This window comes from Dermacentor andersoni, chromosome 9 (assembly GCF_023375885.2).
Source record: "Dermacentor andersoni chromosome 9, qqDerAnde1_hic_scaffold, whole genome shotgun sequence".
NCBI lineage: Eukaryota > Metazoa > Arthropoda > Arachnida > Ixodida > Ixodidae > Dermacentor > Dermacentor andersoni.
Genome location: NC_092822.1, coordinates 4,138,405 through 4,155,692, shown reverse-complemented (window position 1 = coordinate 4,155,692; position 17,288 = coordinate 4,138,405). Strand labels below are relative to the sequence as shown.

The following is a 17,288-nucleotide window of genomic DNA, read 5'->3' as shown; positions in this document are numbered from 1 at the left end:
AAAGAAAATGGTTGCGACGGACCTGTCCTCGGCGCAGGCTGAAGAGCTTTGCCAAGTATTGTCGTCCTACCGAGACATTTTCGACATCGACGATCGCCCTTTAGGCCAGACGCTCGCGGCCAAGCATCGGATTCTTACAGGCGATGCTACGCCTATTCACCGACGACCGTATCGAGTTTCTGTTTTGGAACGCCTTGTAATTCAAAACGAAGTCAACAAAATGCTCGATAAAAACATCATTGAGCCTTCTTCGAGTCCCTGGGCGTCACCTGTGGTGTTGGTTAAGAAGAAGGACGGCACGTGGCGCTTCTGTGTAGACTACCGTCGCCTGAACAGCATTACTAAGAAGGACGTCTGCCTGCTCCCACGTATAGACGACGCCCTTGACTGCCTGCACGGTCCCAGCTATTTCTTGTCTATTGATCTTCGTTCGGTATACTGGCAGATTGCTGTTGACGATATGGACAGAGAAAAAACCGCGTTCATCACACCTGATGACCTATACCAATCTAAAGTAATGCCGTTTGGATTATGCAGCGCCCCTGCCACCTTCGAGCGTATGATCGACTCCTTGCTCCAAGGTTTCAAATGGTCCACATGCCTCTGCTACCTCGACGACGTCATCGTCTTTTCGCCAACGTTCGACACTCACCTTGAACGTCTCACAACTATACTTGATGTATTTCGAAAGGGGCAGCTGCAACTTAACTCGTCCAAATGTCGTTTTGGCCACCGGCAAATTACTCTTCTGGGCCATCTCGTTGACGCTTCCGGAGTACAGCCTGATCCCGACAAAACTCGCGCTGTCAGAGAGTTTCCGGTTCCGAAGACAGCCGCAGACGTTCGAAGTTTTGTAGAGCTATGCTTGTACTTTCGTAGTTTTGTTCCAGATTTTGCGACAATTGCTAGACCCCTAACTAACCTTTTGAAGAAAGGCGTACAATTCTCGTGGGGCACTGGAGAGGCCGCCGCCTTCTCTCGTCTCGTCCCTCTTCTAACCTCACCACCCATTCTCGCCCACTTCGACCCTGATGCCCCTACAGAATTGCGTACAGATGCCAGTGGTCATGGCGTAGGTGCCGTCTTAGCCCAGCGTCAGCGTGGCCAGGATCGCGTTATTGCTTATGCAAGCCGCCTCCTAGCACCATCGGAGCGCAACTATTCCATTACGGAACGAGAATGCCTTGCTGTTGCGTGGGCGGTTGCGAAGTTCCGTCCTTACCTTTACGGTCGCCCTTTTTCCGTAGTCACTGACCATCATGCTCTCTGCTGGCTCTCTTCGCTAAAAGATCCTACAGGCCGGCTTGGTCGATGGGCTTTGAGGCTACAAGAATTTTCATATTCCGTGGTGTACAAGTCTGGCCGCCTGCACCAAGACGCTGACAGCTTGTCGCGTTACCCTTTTGACGACTCTGACGCCTCTAATATTGCCAGTGCGTCTTGCGTATTCTCTGTATCACAGCTGCTTCATTTCGCCGACGAGCAACGCCGTGACGTCTACATCAGAGCACTCATCGACCGTTTTGAGCACTCTCCGGCCGATGCTACTCTACGCCTCTTCGTCCTCCGCGACGGTACTCTGTACCGTCGTAACCTTCATCCGGACGGCTCTGAGTTCCTACTTGTAATACCTAAACACCTCCGCTCCACCGTTATAGAAGAGCTCCACGACACACCAACGGCAGGACATCTCGGCGTATCTCGAACCTATGACCGTGTACGTCGCCGTTTTTTCTGGCCGGGCCTTGCCCGTTCCGTACGACGTTACGTCGCCGCTTGTGAAGTTTGCCAACGACGCAAGAAGCCTTCCCAGTTCCCCGCTGGTTACCTGCAGCCGCTCGACATCCCTGCCGAGCCCTTTCATCGTGTCGGCTTAGACCTTCTCGGCCCATTTCCGGAATCTGCATCAGGAAACAAGTGAGTTGCAGTCGCGGCGGACTACGCGACCCGCTACGCCGTAACCCGCGCTCTTCCGACCAGCTGCGCAACTGATGTTGCGGACTTCCTCCTACATGATATTATTTTAATGCATGGTGCTCCGCGTCAATTGCTAACAGACCGTGGCCGAACGTTTTTGGCCAAAGTCGTCGACGACATCATGCGTGCCTGCTCAATACGGCATAAATTTACCACCTCCTACCATCCCCAAACGAACGGCCTGACTGAGCGCTTGAACCGCACCCTTACAGACATGCTATCCAAATACGTTTCCGACGACCACCGTGACTGGGACCTGGCTCTACCTTACATTACCTTTGCATACAACTCTTCCCGTCTCGAAACTGCTGGCTTTTCCACATTTTACCTGTTGTATGGCCGCGAACCAACGCTACTACTGGACACTGTGCTTCCGTCCGCCACAGCTTCAACTAGCGCTTATGCCCGTGATGCAATTGCCCATGCTGACCACGCTCGCCAACTTGCGTGCGCTCGTCTACAAGTGTCTCAAGACAAGCAGAGGGAACGCTACGACCTCCGTCACCGTGATGTCCATTTTGTGCCCGGCAGCCTCGTGTTGCTTTAGTCACCTTCGCGTAAAGTTGGCCTATGTGAAAAACTCCTTTCTTGTTACACAGACCCATATCGCATGCTCCGCAAAGTGACCGATGTCACATATGAAATCGTTCTAGCCACGCCCACTACGTCCTCCGCTGTGACAACCAGTGACATTGTCCACGTCGCCCGACTCAAGCCCTACAACTCTCCACGCGCCTAGGATATTTAACCGCACCGTGACGGTGCTTTTGCAGGCGGGGGGATAGTATTACGATGTTAATAGCGTCTTCCGTCTGTGTCTTTCCACACGCAACAATATAAAAAAAGCAGAGCAGTAGCGCTGCACCTGAGTGCGTAAGAAGTCTTAAGCGGCACGGCGTCTTGTCACCCACTCTACTAGCAATTGCTCAAAGAAACAGGGCTTGTCGCCCGCACAGCCATTCTTCGGTTTCGCTGACCAAGGACAGAAACGCTGGCCGAGAACGAAAAGTAATCATCGTCGCCTATCAACCCACATTCTTGTCAGACGGAGCGCCATACGCAACAGCTACGTCACACTAGGGAGGGGCCTCGCATGCGTAATTAGACGGCTTGGGCCGAAATTTCAGACGTGCATATCTCAGGACAAATCGCACCACCTCTGAGTTTTCAATATAAACATACATGCTAACTGCAGTAAATAAAAAGTTAGTTATCGAATTTAATTAAATAGCGACATTACGACGACAATTACCCTCACAGATTGCGACCGCCTGGCTGCTTGGCCAGGCGGTCGCAAATTGCGCACGGATGTTGTAGCACTTATGGTCTCAAACGCTCATGCTAGCGTGCGGGACGTGGCCACCCAGGTACGAATTTCCAAGTTATCAGTTTGGAGGATTCTAAACGACAGCCTTACACCCATACCACCTTAACCAGCACCAATGCTTGGAAGATAGAGACCTGTAGAATCGTATAGATTTCTCGAATTGGGTCCTCACAAAAGCGGATCTGTCACTGGACTTTTTGAGCAACATCATGTGCACAGATGAAGCCAATTTTTGCAGAAACGGCCAGGTAAATTTGCATAATGCAGACATTGGGGCGGGTCTAATCTACACTGGGTAATGCGGAATCGGCACCACTATCAGTGGTCGTTCAATGTGTGGTTCCGAGTTTACGCCGGTGCTATAATCGGTCCCATCTTCTTCGAGCACACACTGACTGGACAGCGTTGCGTGGACGAAATCGTTGAAGGAATGCTGGATGAGTTCCTCAGCTAAGTCCCGCTGTCACGTCTTCCACTTCTATGATATCAACAAAATGGGGCGCCAGCACACAGCAGCAGCCGAGCGCGAAACTGGCTGTATGCGTCTTTTCATGCGCAATAGAGTGGAAGGCACGGGCCTGCTAATTGGCCGACTAGGTCACCTGACCTCTTTCTACTCGATTTCTTTCTTTGGGTGCTTCCATGATCGAGATGACGCCAGGTGAGCTCAAGGCAAGGATAACGGACGTTTGCCGTAGAATTCGAGCATCGGTCATCAAGAAAGCCACAGAAGATGTGACAAAGCATACTCAGTATGCGTAGCTGCGGAAGAAGTTGCTATGTTCGCTTGTACGCGTACAGTTTGGGAGCAGTGCAATCATGACGCGCAAGCGTGCATGTGACGTGGTGTCTTTTTTTGTATTTCACGGACATCCACAATAAGTTGAAAAACACTAATACTTAATAGATATAAAGAAGAAACTGTTCATTCAGACGTTTTGCAAACCACTCTGCAACTTTCTAATTGGAATTTTTTTTCCTAGCTTCGTTGCTTCCGATGTTGGTTAATTCATCTTGACTAATTATCGAATTAAGCAAAATACAAAAAATAGCGTACCACTACATACAATAGCGAGCAACATGCATTTGATCGCGTCGTCTTAGAGTGCATCGGCATATTTTTAAACTCTGGCTAAAGTTAGCTGAAATACCCTGTATGATCATATCATAAGAAGCCAACACAGACACCAAGGATAACATAGGGGAAATTACTTGTACTTACTAATTGAATTAAAGAAATGATAACCTAATGGCAATGAACTGTTTATATATATATAGTCGCGTATACCATGCCGGAGTATACATGCTGAATGAAGATCCAGGCGGTTGCACTTTACGAAAACGTAAGCGGCGACGCGCGATGCCGAGACGAACCTCGTTCTCGTCTTCTTCAGTCCCCTTGCTGTGCCACACCATGTGGCATTACCCCCAAATAAAGAAAAGGAAAACATACATAGGCTTTAAGTGAGAGCGCCGAGACGGTCTAGGACGAACACATCGGCTATAGTCACAATCCCTGTGGTGTGCGATATAGTCACAAGGCACTGAGGGACGAGCAACAACAAAAACTAACCGAAGCGGCTGAAAACGTCGAATATTAGGGGCTATAGTATGGTTTCAACCGCACAGCGTGCACAATCTTAGATTGCGGTTGTCGATGTCGGGGAGGCTTGTCTTCCGTCAGGAAGGACTTCGTAATTAACGCCACTAATTCGCTGCAACACTCTGTAAGGTCCGAAGTAGCGACTCAAAAGCTTCTCGGATAGTCCTTTTCGGTGCACGGGAATCCAGACCAAAGCTTGATCACCAGGTTGGAACTCGACTTGTCGATGGCGGAGATTGTAACGGTGCGCATCGATGCTCTGTTGTTTCTTTATGTGCACTCGGGCAAGCTGACGGGCTTCTTCTGCGCGTTGCACGAAAAGTTCGGCATCTTGGGCGAGGTCGAGATGATCGATGTTGTCGCACGGCTGCATCGCTTCTAACATAGTCTGTACTTCACGGCCGTAAACGAGGCAAAACGGCTTGAAGCGTGTTGCTTCTTGAGGAGCAGTATTACAGGCAAACGTTACGTCTTGTGCTGTACGTCTACGTACATAGACAACATGTCAGTCATCGTTTTGTTCAGTCGTTCGGTCAAGCCGTTTGTCTGCGGATGATAGGCAGTTGTCCTTCGATGGGTCGTGCGGCTGAGTTTAAAAATGTTTTCAATGAGCTGTGCTGTAAAGGCTTTGCCTCGGTCTGTGATGACGTGCGATGGGGCGCCATGCCGTAGGACGATGCTCTGTATGAAAAGCTGGGCAACCTCGGAAGCTGTGCCACGAGGCAGCGCCTTTGTGTCAGCATACCGCGTTAAATAGTCCGTGGCGACGATTATCCACCTGTTGCCAGAAGATGACAGTGGAAACGGGCCCAGAAGATCCATGCCGACCTGGTCGAAAGGTTTGCCAGGTGGGTCAACCGGATTCAGCAATCCCGCAGGCCTCACAGCTGGCGACTTTCGGCGCTGGCATTCGCGGCAGGCTTGGACGTACCGCTTAACGCACTCGCCAAGTTTCGGCCAGTAGTAGGATTTGCGCACTCTTATCAAGCGTTCGCGTAAAACCCAAATGGCCAGACGGAGGCTCGTCATGACAGGCGAACAAAACTTCGACACGGAGGTCTGCTGGAACGACAAAAAGGTAGGTCTTGTTGGTGGCAGCGGAGTTCTTATACAAGACGCCATGTCGTAAACAAAAAGACGACAATGCTCGAGCGATATGCCGGGGTATTGATGGGTTTCGTCCTTCCATATTTTCGAATATAGGCCGTAGTGCGCCGTCTGCGCGCTGCCGTGTGGACAAATCAGTAACACTTACGGCCCCAAGGAAAGAGCCGTCGTCCTCAATGTCTTGGTCGGTAGTATTGATAGGGGCGCGCGAGAGTGCGTCAGCGCCTTCGTGTATGCGTCCCGACTTGTAAACGATGGTCACATCGTACACCTGCAAACGTAGACTCCACCGTGCCAATCGTGCACAAGGGTCCCGGAGATTTGGCCAGCGCCCATACGACGGCAAGACACTCTTTCTCCGTGGTGGTGTAGTTGGTCTCTGCATGCGATAGTGTGCGACTTGCGTAGGCGATCACTCTTTCAATACCTTCCTGCCATTGTACAAGCACCGCACCAAGACCAACGTTACTGGCGTCTGTATGAACTTCCGTGTCCGCCTCCTCGTCAAAGTGGGCCAAAACTGGTGCTGACACCAGACGCTGTCGAAGCTCGGTGAAAGCAGTCTCTTGCTCTGAGGCCCAGACGAACGATACATCGTCCCCCGTGAGGAGAGTCAGCGGCTCCGCCATCTTCGAAAAATGTTCGATGAAACGCCGGTAGTATGCGCAAAGGCCCAGGAAGCGTCGGACACCTTTCTTGTCGGTCGGTGTTGGAAACGAGGCTACAGCGGCAGTTTTTTTGCGGGATCGGGGCTAACGCCTTCCGCGCTGACCACGTGTCCCAGAAACATCAGCTCTTTGTAGCCGAAATGACACTTCTGAGGTTAGCCGATCGGATGGCTTCGAGAACTTGCCGCAGTCGTTTCAGGTGGTCGTCAAATGTCGCCGAAAAAACAACCACGTCGTCGAGGTACACAAGGCAGCTTTGCCAATCAGACCAACGAGAACGGTGTCCATCATTCGCTGGAAAGTTGCTGGTGCCGAACAGAGACCGAAATGAAGTACTCTGAATTCGTAAAGACCATCTAGAGTGACGAACGCAGTTTTTTCGCGGTCTCGTTCATTTACCTCAATTTGCCAGTAACAGCTCTTTAGATCGAGAGACGAAAAATACTTAGCTAGCCGCAACCTGTCTAAAGAGTCATCGATACGTGGTAGTGGGTACACGTCCTTCTTGGTAACCTCGTTGAGGCGTCGATAATCAACACAGAAACGAAGCGTTCCGTCTTTTTTCTTGACTATAACGACCGGGGAGGACCACGTGCGGACTGTGCGAAGGTTGTATGACACCATCATCTAGCATCTCCTTGACTTGGGCTTGAAATGCCTCACGTTCTTTCGGCGAGACACGATAAGGCTGTTGTTTGATGAGGCGTCCGTCGGCGGATGTCGTTATTCGGTGCTTCATGATTTGCGTTTGGCCCACCTTAGTAGCCCGAGCGAAGCACGCGCGGAATTCGTTCAAGAGTTCATGCAGTGCGCTCTTTTGGTCGTCTGTAAGCTCGGAGTTTACATCGATGTCTCGGAGCGAACCGCCGTCTGTGTCCACTTCAGAAGCAAAGCACTCGACGACGTCCGTTGATGGTTCGGCGTAGGCGATGGCAGTGCCACGAAAAATGTGCCGATGCTCAAAGGTAAAGTTGGTAACGAGGACCGTTGTCTGGCTATCACGAAGTTCCACAAGGTTTCGCGCTACACAAGTACCTTGGGTCAGCAACATAGAAATGTTGCCTTCTACAATGGCTTCACCGTCTTGTAGCTCGTCGGACTTGACCGGAACCATAACACTCGTACGCGGCGGTATCGTGATGCTGTCGTCCGAATCGCGAAGTGCGGATCTGTGTCCAATGGCGTTGGTCTGTGTTGCCCTTTGTGTCGAGAAAGTTATGCAGCGCTCGCGGAGGTCAATAATGGTGCCATATTCCCGGAGAAAGTCCATCCCAAGAAGTAAATCGCGGGAAGACGCGCGTAGAACCAGACAAGTGGCGAGAAAAGCAGCACCGCGAATTTCTACTCTGGCCGTGCATAGGCCAATCGGTGTGACGACGTGGCCACCTGCCGCACGAACTGGTGCCCCATTCCAGGGCAACGTAACTTTTTTTCAGAACACTCGCCGGTTTGCCACTAAGAATAGAGTAATCGGCGCCGGTATCTACAAGTGCACTCATTTTTCTGCCGTCGATCAACACAGGTATGTCCAGTGAAATCGTGTTCGCGGAAACTGGTTTTGGCGTCATCGTGTTTTCGTTGTTCTGCGGTCGGCACGATACGAGGTCTTCAGCGCGTCGAGTATCAGCGGCCCCGCCTCGGAAGGTCGCTGACGTCAGTTTTCCCGGCGTAGACTTGGTGATCGCCCTTGCGTCGTCCTCGAGGTGGTATCACAAGCAGGGAAATATCGCCGCGGAGAGGGTGAGCGTGACCGCCGCTGCGATGTGCCCGACCTGCGCTGCTGCTCGAGGAATGCTGCGATGTCAGGTGGCCTTTGGCCGAACCTATGTCGAGGCGAATCGATAGAAAAATCCCGCAGTCCGAGTCGTCGGTAGGGGCATTCCCGATACACATGACCAGCTTCGCCGCAGTGGTAGCACAGCGTTCATCGATTGGGTGCTTGCCAAACCTCTGATTTCCTCGCGGGTGTTCGGTGGTCGTCGAAGTACGGTAGCGGAGTTGTCGGAGCGGCTTGCGCCGATTGCAACGCGACTGGCGGCGCAACGTAAGTAGGTGCGAAAGCTTGGGCGGGGCTCAGTAATGTTTCTGCGTAAGTCTTGCGCCGGGACTCACTAGGCAGAGGTGGCGCTTCACCGCTGGAACGAGATGCCTGCAGTGCCTGCTGTACTTCTTTGCGTACGACGCTGGCGAGGGAGCTGACTGGATATGGCAACGTACCGTGGTGCTTCTGCAGCTCGTCGCGAACCACTGAGCGAATCAGCTCGCAAAGCAGGGCGACGTCACACCCGAAGCCTACCGGCGTATCCGGAGTGCAGGCGGCATTTACTTGTCGGTTGCACATGTTCGACCGTTGCTGAAGGGTCTTCTCCATCGCGGTGGCTTCGGTGAGGAACTCCGCAACAGTCTTGGGCGTATTCCGAACAAGACCGCCAAAGAGCTGTTCCTTTACGCCTCTCATCAGATGACGCATCTTCTCTTCCGACATGCTCGGATCGGCACGCTGAAAGAGACGCGTTATGTCCTCCACGTACATCGTGATGCTCTCGTTGAGCTTTTGAACGCGTGACTGAAGGGCCCGCTCCACTTTTTCCCGGCGATCGGGGCTGGAGTAAGTCTCCAGTACCTTGCGCTGGAACTCAGGCGAGGATGACAGGGCACTTTCGCGGTTCGTAAACCATGTTCGAGCACCATCCTGAAGGCGCTGCTGAGACGTTCCTGAGTTTGGCGTTGTTGTCCCACTCGTTGAACGCACACACGTGCTCGAACTCCGTCAGCCAGTCTTCCACGTCTTCAAATGTGTCACTATGAAAAGCCGTCGGCACTTGGGGGGTTCAGCAGCGTTAGATAAGTCGGCGTCACCCTTTCCGTAGAAGTCGCACTGGTCGCAGTCATCACTTTTTTCTGGAGGTTTCCAAATTCTGGGGCGAGGCCTCGGATTCGCCAGCTTGTGCGGTGAATTGGAGTCAATTCCAACTGTGGGGCGGGGTTCTTGCTGCCCAGTGGGGTCTCCTGCATAAGTTGAGCGTACCCAGCAAGCTCCACCAAATTGTCGCGTATACCCTGCTGGAGTATACACTCTGAATGAAGATCCAGGCGGTTGCACTTTACGAAAACGTAAGCGGCGACGCGCGATGCCGACACGAACCTCGCTCCCCTCTTCAGTCCCCTTGCTGTGCCACATTATGTGGCAATATATATATATAGAAGGCTCGGAAAGCTGGTCGCCCCCCCCTCCCCCTTCTACATCCTACAGGGACGAATGCCCGTGGTGGGGCCACACTAACCCTATAACACATTACGTGGGAGTGCACGCTACACAACATAGAACACCCCGACACGAACACCACGAGGGCGCAATGGGAGGCACTGCTGTCCGGCTCGGCCCTCGACGACCAGCTCAAGCTGATACAGAGAGCTGAGAAGATGGCAAGAGCCAGCGGAGGCCTGGGCTAGGTGCCCCGACCATTAGCGATTCTTCTTATTATTCTTTTAATAAAGTTTATCTGTCTATCTATTCCGAACAATTAAAACTCCGCCTACGCACCCATGTGCCCTGAGAAGAATTTAGTGCCTTCCTCTACTGCGAGTGTTTGGAAATTTAGGAAGTGTAAAAAGCAACAAGAAATAGCAGACATGTGAGACCTTGTAGAATTACAGCCGAATTACCAGCAAAGCTGTTGTTTTCAAGAAGTTGAAATTAACTGTTTATTTCTATCACAGTTACCGAGTAGCCAGGGAGAAAGCTGCTTGATGCAGCTTCAAGACCGATCGGTTCGCTTGGTTGCTATTAAAGCATAAGCTTTAAAACGTTACCCGCATACCGCACTTGACCCGTAACGCACCCATGAATTTGCACTAAACTTGATCCCGGGTGTGACAGGACGGCGAACTAAATTTCGTAGAGCGGTCGCTTCGTGCCCCGCGGCTGTAGGCGGCGCGATGGTGGCACCGTTTGGCGAGGACGAGCAACTCGCGAGACGCCGAGCAGTGCAAGCAGAAGAAACAACAGGCGCACAGCCTGACTGAAGGCAACGAGAAGCGCGTATGCAACAGCGCAGTCCTTAACAATGATCCGCGCCGATTCCACACGGTCCGCATAAGTTTATTGGGAAAGCTCTGCGTTTATTCTCACCAACTGCGTGCAGCGCGTCAGCCAGCAAGACATTGCTTCACCTGCGATTCGGCCATTATAAAAACTTGGAGCGCTGTAAACAAAAAGAAACGCACACCACACGCGCTGTGGTGCGTGTTTCTTGTTTCCACGTCCCGCGTGTTTATGGCTCTCTTCGTAATAATGCACTACCAGCTAGCCCGCCTATCCGACCTGACTGCAATCGACCGGGTGCCGACCTTCTGGATGACGTGGCAGTGCACCAGCGCCTTCCTCTGCTCGTTCCACGCCCTGGCCTCGACGGTCTTGAAGCCGTAGTTACCGCTGCCTCCGCACGCGGTCTTGATGGCTCGCAGCTGCAGGCTGTCCTGGCCGGCCGCCCTGAGAATCTGGGCCCAGTCGCGCCGGGACTCGAGCAGCCGGAATGCGCTGGACGACAGCACGGTCACCACCAGCTGGTCGCCGCCGTCGTGCATCCGCCGCCGCACCTCGGCGATGGGCAGCTCGCCGATGTCCTGCCCGTTCACGGCCACGATGACGTCACCCTCGAGCACGTGCGACGCCTCGGCGGGGCTGCCGCTTTTCACTTTCTGCGAGGTCGTTTCGCGGAATGCCTGTCAATCGGGAGGGACTCCAAAGCGGGAAGCACGCAGAAAAGCGAGGATACAAGAAGGACATTCCTTTTCTGTGTTTTGGCGCTAAAATATTTACTGTTCGACATGCACCCGAACAGCGAGTACTACTACTATATAGAGTTGTCGCTTTGCTTTGCGCTCAATTCGCAGCGAGCTTTCAATTAAGAAGCCCAGTCGACCTTCAGTATTTTGAAGCTAAACATTTCGACAGAATTGCCTCTCTGGTTCGGAAATTGATTAGGGCTTTCAGACTGACTCAGCACCAAATAAGTGAATTTTAGGAAGTTTCGGAGCCCATTCGGCTCCTTCTTCAGGGGTTGTTCTTCGGGGGTGGCGGTGTGCAGCTTTTAAAGGGTCTTTTGTAAAAAAAAAAAGGAGGGGAGAGTACGGAAGGTGGGGATACACTCCACAGACGGGAAGGAGGGGGGGAAGCAAAAGGGGTGAGATAGCTGCAGTGGTGCTGGTCGGCTGGGATGACCGGTGCTGGGGGAGCTTGAACCCGTGAGAAAGGAGATTCTTGTGGAGAAATAATTAGGGTAAAGTGCAGCGCAGTAACTGTCTCTCAGTAGAGGACGCCTCAACCGCGCTGCAGAAGAGGGAGGGGGAATGAAAGGAAAAAGTCAACAGCATTAACAGCACCGAGACGCCTCGGACGCGGAAGGTGGCGTGGCTCTCGGCGATCTGCATAGGCGACGGCCTCTGCGTATGTGACGCCAAGTAGCGCCTAGTCGCGTTGAAGCAGAGCTTCCTGTGCGGCGAGAGCCGCCTCACACATTTGGCGTACATTGCCGTCGATGTTTTGGCAGTGGTCCAGCAGGGCACGGAGTGCAGCAGCGAGTGCGGCTATGAGCGCGTTTTTTGGGTCGCTGCTCGGAGCGGTTGCAGGGCCGTGAGACGGCTCAGCTGCAGCTGCTTGGGCGCTGTGGCCACGCAGAGCGTCACTGTAAGACTGGCCTTGCGGGGTGCGCGCAGACGGAGCTGGAGCGGCTGTGTGGGCTTGGTCGATGTGGGACAGGTTCCGGCCAGCTCGAGCGCTTTTTTGCGCGAAAGGGGCAGATGACGACAACATCACGGCCGCCTTTCTCTCGCGCTGCCACTCGGGACAGCGCGGCTCAGTCGTCGAGTGACGGCCGCCGCAATTAATGCAGCGTGGTATATCTCTGCAGGGGAGTCTTCCGTTGTATGCGACTCACCACAGCGGAGGCAGTGGGCGTCGCGGAAGCAGGTGACGCCGGCGTGGCCGAAAACGCCGCAGCGGTCGCATTGGAGTGGCCGGGGCAATCGAGCACGAACGCAGTTGCTTGAAGAGCCGCACGTTGGGAGGCACGACGCTCCCGGCAAAGGTAACGGTGGCGTTTGCGCCATTTCGCGAGCAAGAAAGCACCGCGACGGGGGCCTCTATGTTTTCACTGACTGCGTGGCATCGAAGGAAGGGTCGACGCTACATACGATGCCCACACAGGAGTTGCTGTGTGGGCTTTCGAGCGCATCGCCACGTCGCCGACGGCACACACTTCGAGGAGAGGCGCCAAGTCGGCGCCGCGCACCGCATCCGCAGCCACTACGTTTCGGTGCAAGTTGACGCGAACGCGTCTCACGCCTGATGTGGAGGACAGCTGGTCGGCGATGGTGTCTCTCGATAGGGCCAGGAAGGTGGTGTTTCGCCCCGTGGGCCGGTACAGAACCGTGACGCTGGGATCGTGAGTGGCACCGCCGTCTACGGATGGAGTTTGCGGCGGGAAGTCCACTAACCGTCGGAAACGGCGTCTCATTTTCCCGGCGCCACGGGAGATAGCGGAGAGGGCGAGTTGCTCGGGGTGTGCTCCTCTGTCCCCTTAACGACTGGGGCAGGGGCGGGCGTGCACGGCCGGTAGTCATGGCATGAGGGGTCGTCGGCGGGATCTTCATCTCCGACGGGAATGGCCACTGCCGTTGAGCGCGAGCCCTCCTCCTCCGCGGGCGCGATGGACTCCATGCTGTTGAGCGGGGGCGACGAGCAGGCCGCTGGCGACGAAAGCGAGGGGTGATCCGGTCGCACAGGACTTGTCCCGGGCGAGTTGGTCCCGGCCGTGCGGGAGAGTAAAGTGTCGACACCGACCATACTTGCGGATGGCAAGAAGAAAGTGCCGGCACTCTCGGGTGTGCCAGCGGTCGACGGGGCGCTGGCAACAACCGTCGGTAGAGGCAGCCGAAGTGGAGGCCTCCTCCTCGGTGTTGTCCGTTGAAGCGGAGGATGCGGCGAGGTGGCCGCTTTCAGACGACTTCGGCACATCGAAACGGAATGCGCGGAAGGGAGCCTCCAGGTGAGATGAGGTCGCACTCATTTGTGTGGGCGGGCATGACCGCGCGGAGCGCGTCGAAGCCGCCGACGGAGCACGTTGGGAGCGTGCGTGCAAACCGCGCGTCCTCCGCAAGGGAAGAGGCGACACGCAGTAAGTACGAGGTTGCAATCCATGTAGATGTGGCTGCAGGACTCGTCTTGCTTCCTTGAGGAGGAGGTCGATGCCGTGGTAGCGGCTGTACTCAGGTTCGTAGGGGAAACCAGGAATTGGTTCCTTTTTCGGTGAGTCATCCATAAGTTATGGGGCCTCCGTGAGGTAGAGCGGCTCACCAAATCGTGCTAGCTGCCATGCGAGCCCTGAAAAGGGCTGCGCTCAGGAGCGCGGTCGCGGGCAAAGGCGTGCGCGCGAGAAATAGCAGGCGTGACGTGGTTGTCGGAGCGAGGAGCAATGCTACCGCTCGCTACGAGTGTCTGGGAGCTTTCTTGACCAGCGAGAGTGTCGTTGACGGGAGGCGGGTGGAGGGGAGGTCACGGGGCAGCGCAGACATTTTGGTGTTGGTGAACTCGAGCGGGAATCTACCTGGCTGGGCGTGCTTCTTTTTGTCATGTCGCCAAGGCCATGGATATATACCGAGGGTAGGTTGCCCTTCACGCGGTTTATGTTACCCCCCTTATTCTGAATGTGCCATGACTCCAGTAGTAGTCTTTTTCGCGAGTTCGTCTCCTTTTGAAGGATTTGGGTTTCCTGGAAAGCAATTTTGTGGTCGGCGCGTCTTCAGAGTGTTCGGCGACGGCGCTGCGTATACGGTTGAATGTTCTGACGTCGTTGTCGCGTTGTCTGATTCTTTCTTTTAGATTTTTGGTTTCCCCGATGTACGACCCCGGACAGTCAGCACAGCTGATTTTGTAGACGACACATTGAGATTTTTCTTTTGGTGAGCGATCTTTTGGTTTAGGGTGGAGGATATTAAAAGTGTTTATCGGCTTGTGCGCAACGTTGAGGCTTTCTTTTTTAACATTAGGCTGAGCGCTTCGCTGGTGCCTCTGACGTATGGGATGGACACTCGTTTCTGGGGTGGGGGAGAAGTCAACGGCCGAAGGTCCCGTAGTTTGTTTGTTCTTTTTTTTTGGGTTGTTTTTCGAATGAAGACCTCTGTGTAGCCATTCCTTTTAAGTTTGTTGAGAACCGTTCTCTTCTCTTTCCTTTGATCTGATTCCGATGAGGAAGGAGTTTCGGCTCTTTTGAATAAAGAATTTACAACAGACGCCTTGTGGGTTTCCGGATGGTCGGATTCGAAGTGAAGGTAGCGGGCTGTGTGGGTTGCTTTTCCGTAGACTGAAAATTTTAGAATGCCATCTGTTCGTGTAACTTGCACATACGAGAATGGGAGCGATCCGTTCTATTCGCGCTCATATGTGAACTCTGTGTATCCGGGTCTATGGAGTTCTCTGCAGGTTTTCGACTTGCCCCGTCTTCAAGATGCAGAAGCAATCATCCACGTACCTGAGGAAGACTTTTGGTTTCGGGGAAAAAGTACTCGGAGCTCTTTCCTCGATATTCTCCATAGTCAAGTTAGCCATGGCAACGGAAATTGAGGCCCCCATAGGAGTTCCTTCAACCTGTTTGTAGTAGCTGCCTCGGAAGGTGAAACAGGTATTGGACAGGCACAGCTCGAGAATGCGGCAGATCTCGTCTACAATCAAGGCGGTTCTCTCGCTGAGTGTATCGTCGCGTTCCAGGGCATGCCTAGTTGCAGAAATAGCCAACTTAATGGGTTCTCTGGTGAACAGAGAGATCACACCAAAATAGACCAGGCATTCATCATCCGCGATACCTGCTTTTGTTGTGAGTTTGATGAAATTCTCGGAGTGCTCGTGGGATGCTGCCTTTCCGGTGAGTGGTGATATAATTTGGTGCAAGTTAGTGGATAGTGGTCGCAGTGGGGAACACGAAAAATCTACGATTGGTCCTAAGGTTATTCTTGGTTTATGGAGTTTTGGCAAGCCGTAGAAAGCTGGGACGGATCAGTTCCTACACATTAATTTTAGGTAGAGATTTCGAGAATTTAGATGGCTGCGGAATATTTCAACCAGCGTCTTATTCAGCACCGATTGGGTTCTCGTAGTGGGGTCCTTCTTTAGTTTATCGCAGTCTTGGCTGTCAAGTAGGGCGGACGCCTTTTCCTCGTAGTCCTGTATGTTCGAAACAACGGTTGAGTTCCCCTTGTCCGCCGGTAGGATTACAATGCTTGTATCTTCTTTCAGTGTTCTCAGTGCTCTTATTTGGTCGTAAGATAAGTTGCGTTCTCTTCTGCGGTTGTTATTGGACCTTATTATGCCGATTGCTTTCAGTCTGATCTGTTCCCACACTTTGGGGTCCAGTTGTTGGATGCCGCTCTCAAGGGCGGCGATCATCTTGGTGAGGGGTGGTTTATCTGTGGTACCATTGAATTTGTGACCTTTTGCCAGGATTGAAGTTTCTTCGGTCGTTAGCTTCCTCGATGATAAATCGGTTACTGTGTGTTTGTTTAACATTCCTGATTTCTCAGTTTCGTTGATTAGGGAAGAGAACTTGTTCTCCTGCGTTTCACTGTGTTTAATTTCCTCTTAGGACGCGACGGCCTTTGCAAACGAATCAATTGACGAAAAGAGATGGGGTACCTGGTGTTCAAGCTGTCTTCTGGCGAAGAACGCGTCGACTTCGTTCTTCTGAATCACCATGTGGCATTCATGTATCCGTGCTGTCACCAATCTTTGCTGGGTCTTGTTGATGACGTAGCGGCCTTCTGGTGTGTTGATTGGTTGGCGTAGCTGGAGACTTCGTGGCACGACGTCTTTGTCTTTGCATTTCCAGGTGAAGTCTAGGTGAGTCTTGAAGGTGGATATTCTTTGCACGGCTTTTACATAGTTCTTTGCAAGTTGTACACCTTCAGCGCATGCGCAGCTTTCCCCCCGGCCGGTGCAGTTCGCGGTCCGCTCGAAGAGGCCCGACACGCGTCGTCATCGTCGGGCGACCGACGTCTTGACGGAATTCAGCGGGACGCTCAATTATGCCACGTCCGCTCGAACGAAAGTTAAATAAAACAAATGCAGTTCTCGCAAAACGTTTCGCGACAGTGGAACCCATTCGGCAGACAGAACAAAACAGGCAGGCGACCGTGGCATGTCTGTCGAGTAGTGCGACTTGTTTCCCGTTCACGCGCAATTTAGGAGGAAAGTGGAGCACGTGCAAAGGATAGCGCACGTTTGCCGCATCTGTGACGTGGCACATGCGAATAACCGCCGTGCGAAACGGGCTTTTGCAGCTGAGCGTATAGCGACAAACAACGAAGAAGAAGCGCTTCGTCTTCGTCGTTGCTCTAGGCTGTAGGTATACACTGTACTTCTTGAGAAGAAAACTTGAAACGCACCTCCTGTTGTTAAATACAAAACTCTCTCATTGAACCCGCCTTAAGTATGCTAACATAGTTTGGGCCCCGCACCAAAATGACGTAATCGACAAACTAGAACGCATGCAAAATTTAGCATTGAGATTCATATATTCGCAATATTTGCTTCAAACGAGCCTGCGGGCCAAGG

At 53.0% G+C, this 17,288-nt stretch overlaps 1 protein-coding gene across 1 annotated transcript in view; it reads right to left on the bottom strand.

Annotated features, from left to right (window-relative positions):
• LOC126527428 (uncharacterized) overlaps positions 1-13,200 on the bottom strand; it is a 100,570-nt gene extending 87,370 nt beyond the window's left edge. The window contains exons 1-2 of the mRNA XM_055068742.1: positions 13,027-13,200; positions 11,033-11,407 (exon numbers count right to left, since the gene is read on the bottom strand). Coding sequence (XP_054924717.1) covers positions 11,033-11,407; positions 13,027-13,200 — 549 coding nt within the window. The remainder of the gene's footprint in view (positions 1-11,032; positions 11,408-13,026) is intronic.
• Between the last annotated feature and the right edge of the window lie 4,088 nt (positions 13,201-17,288).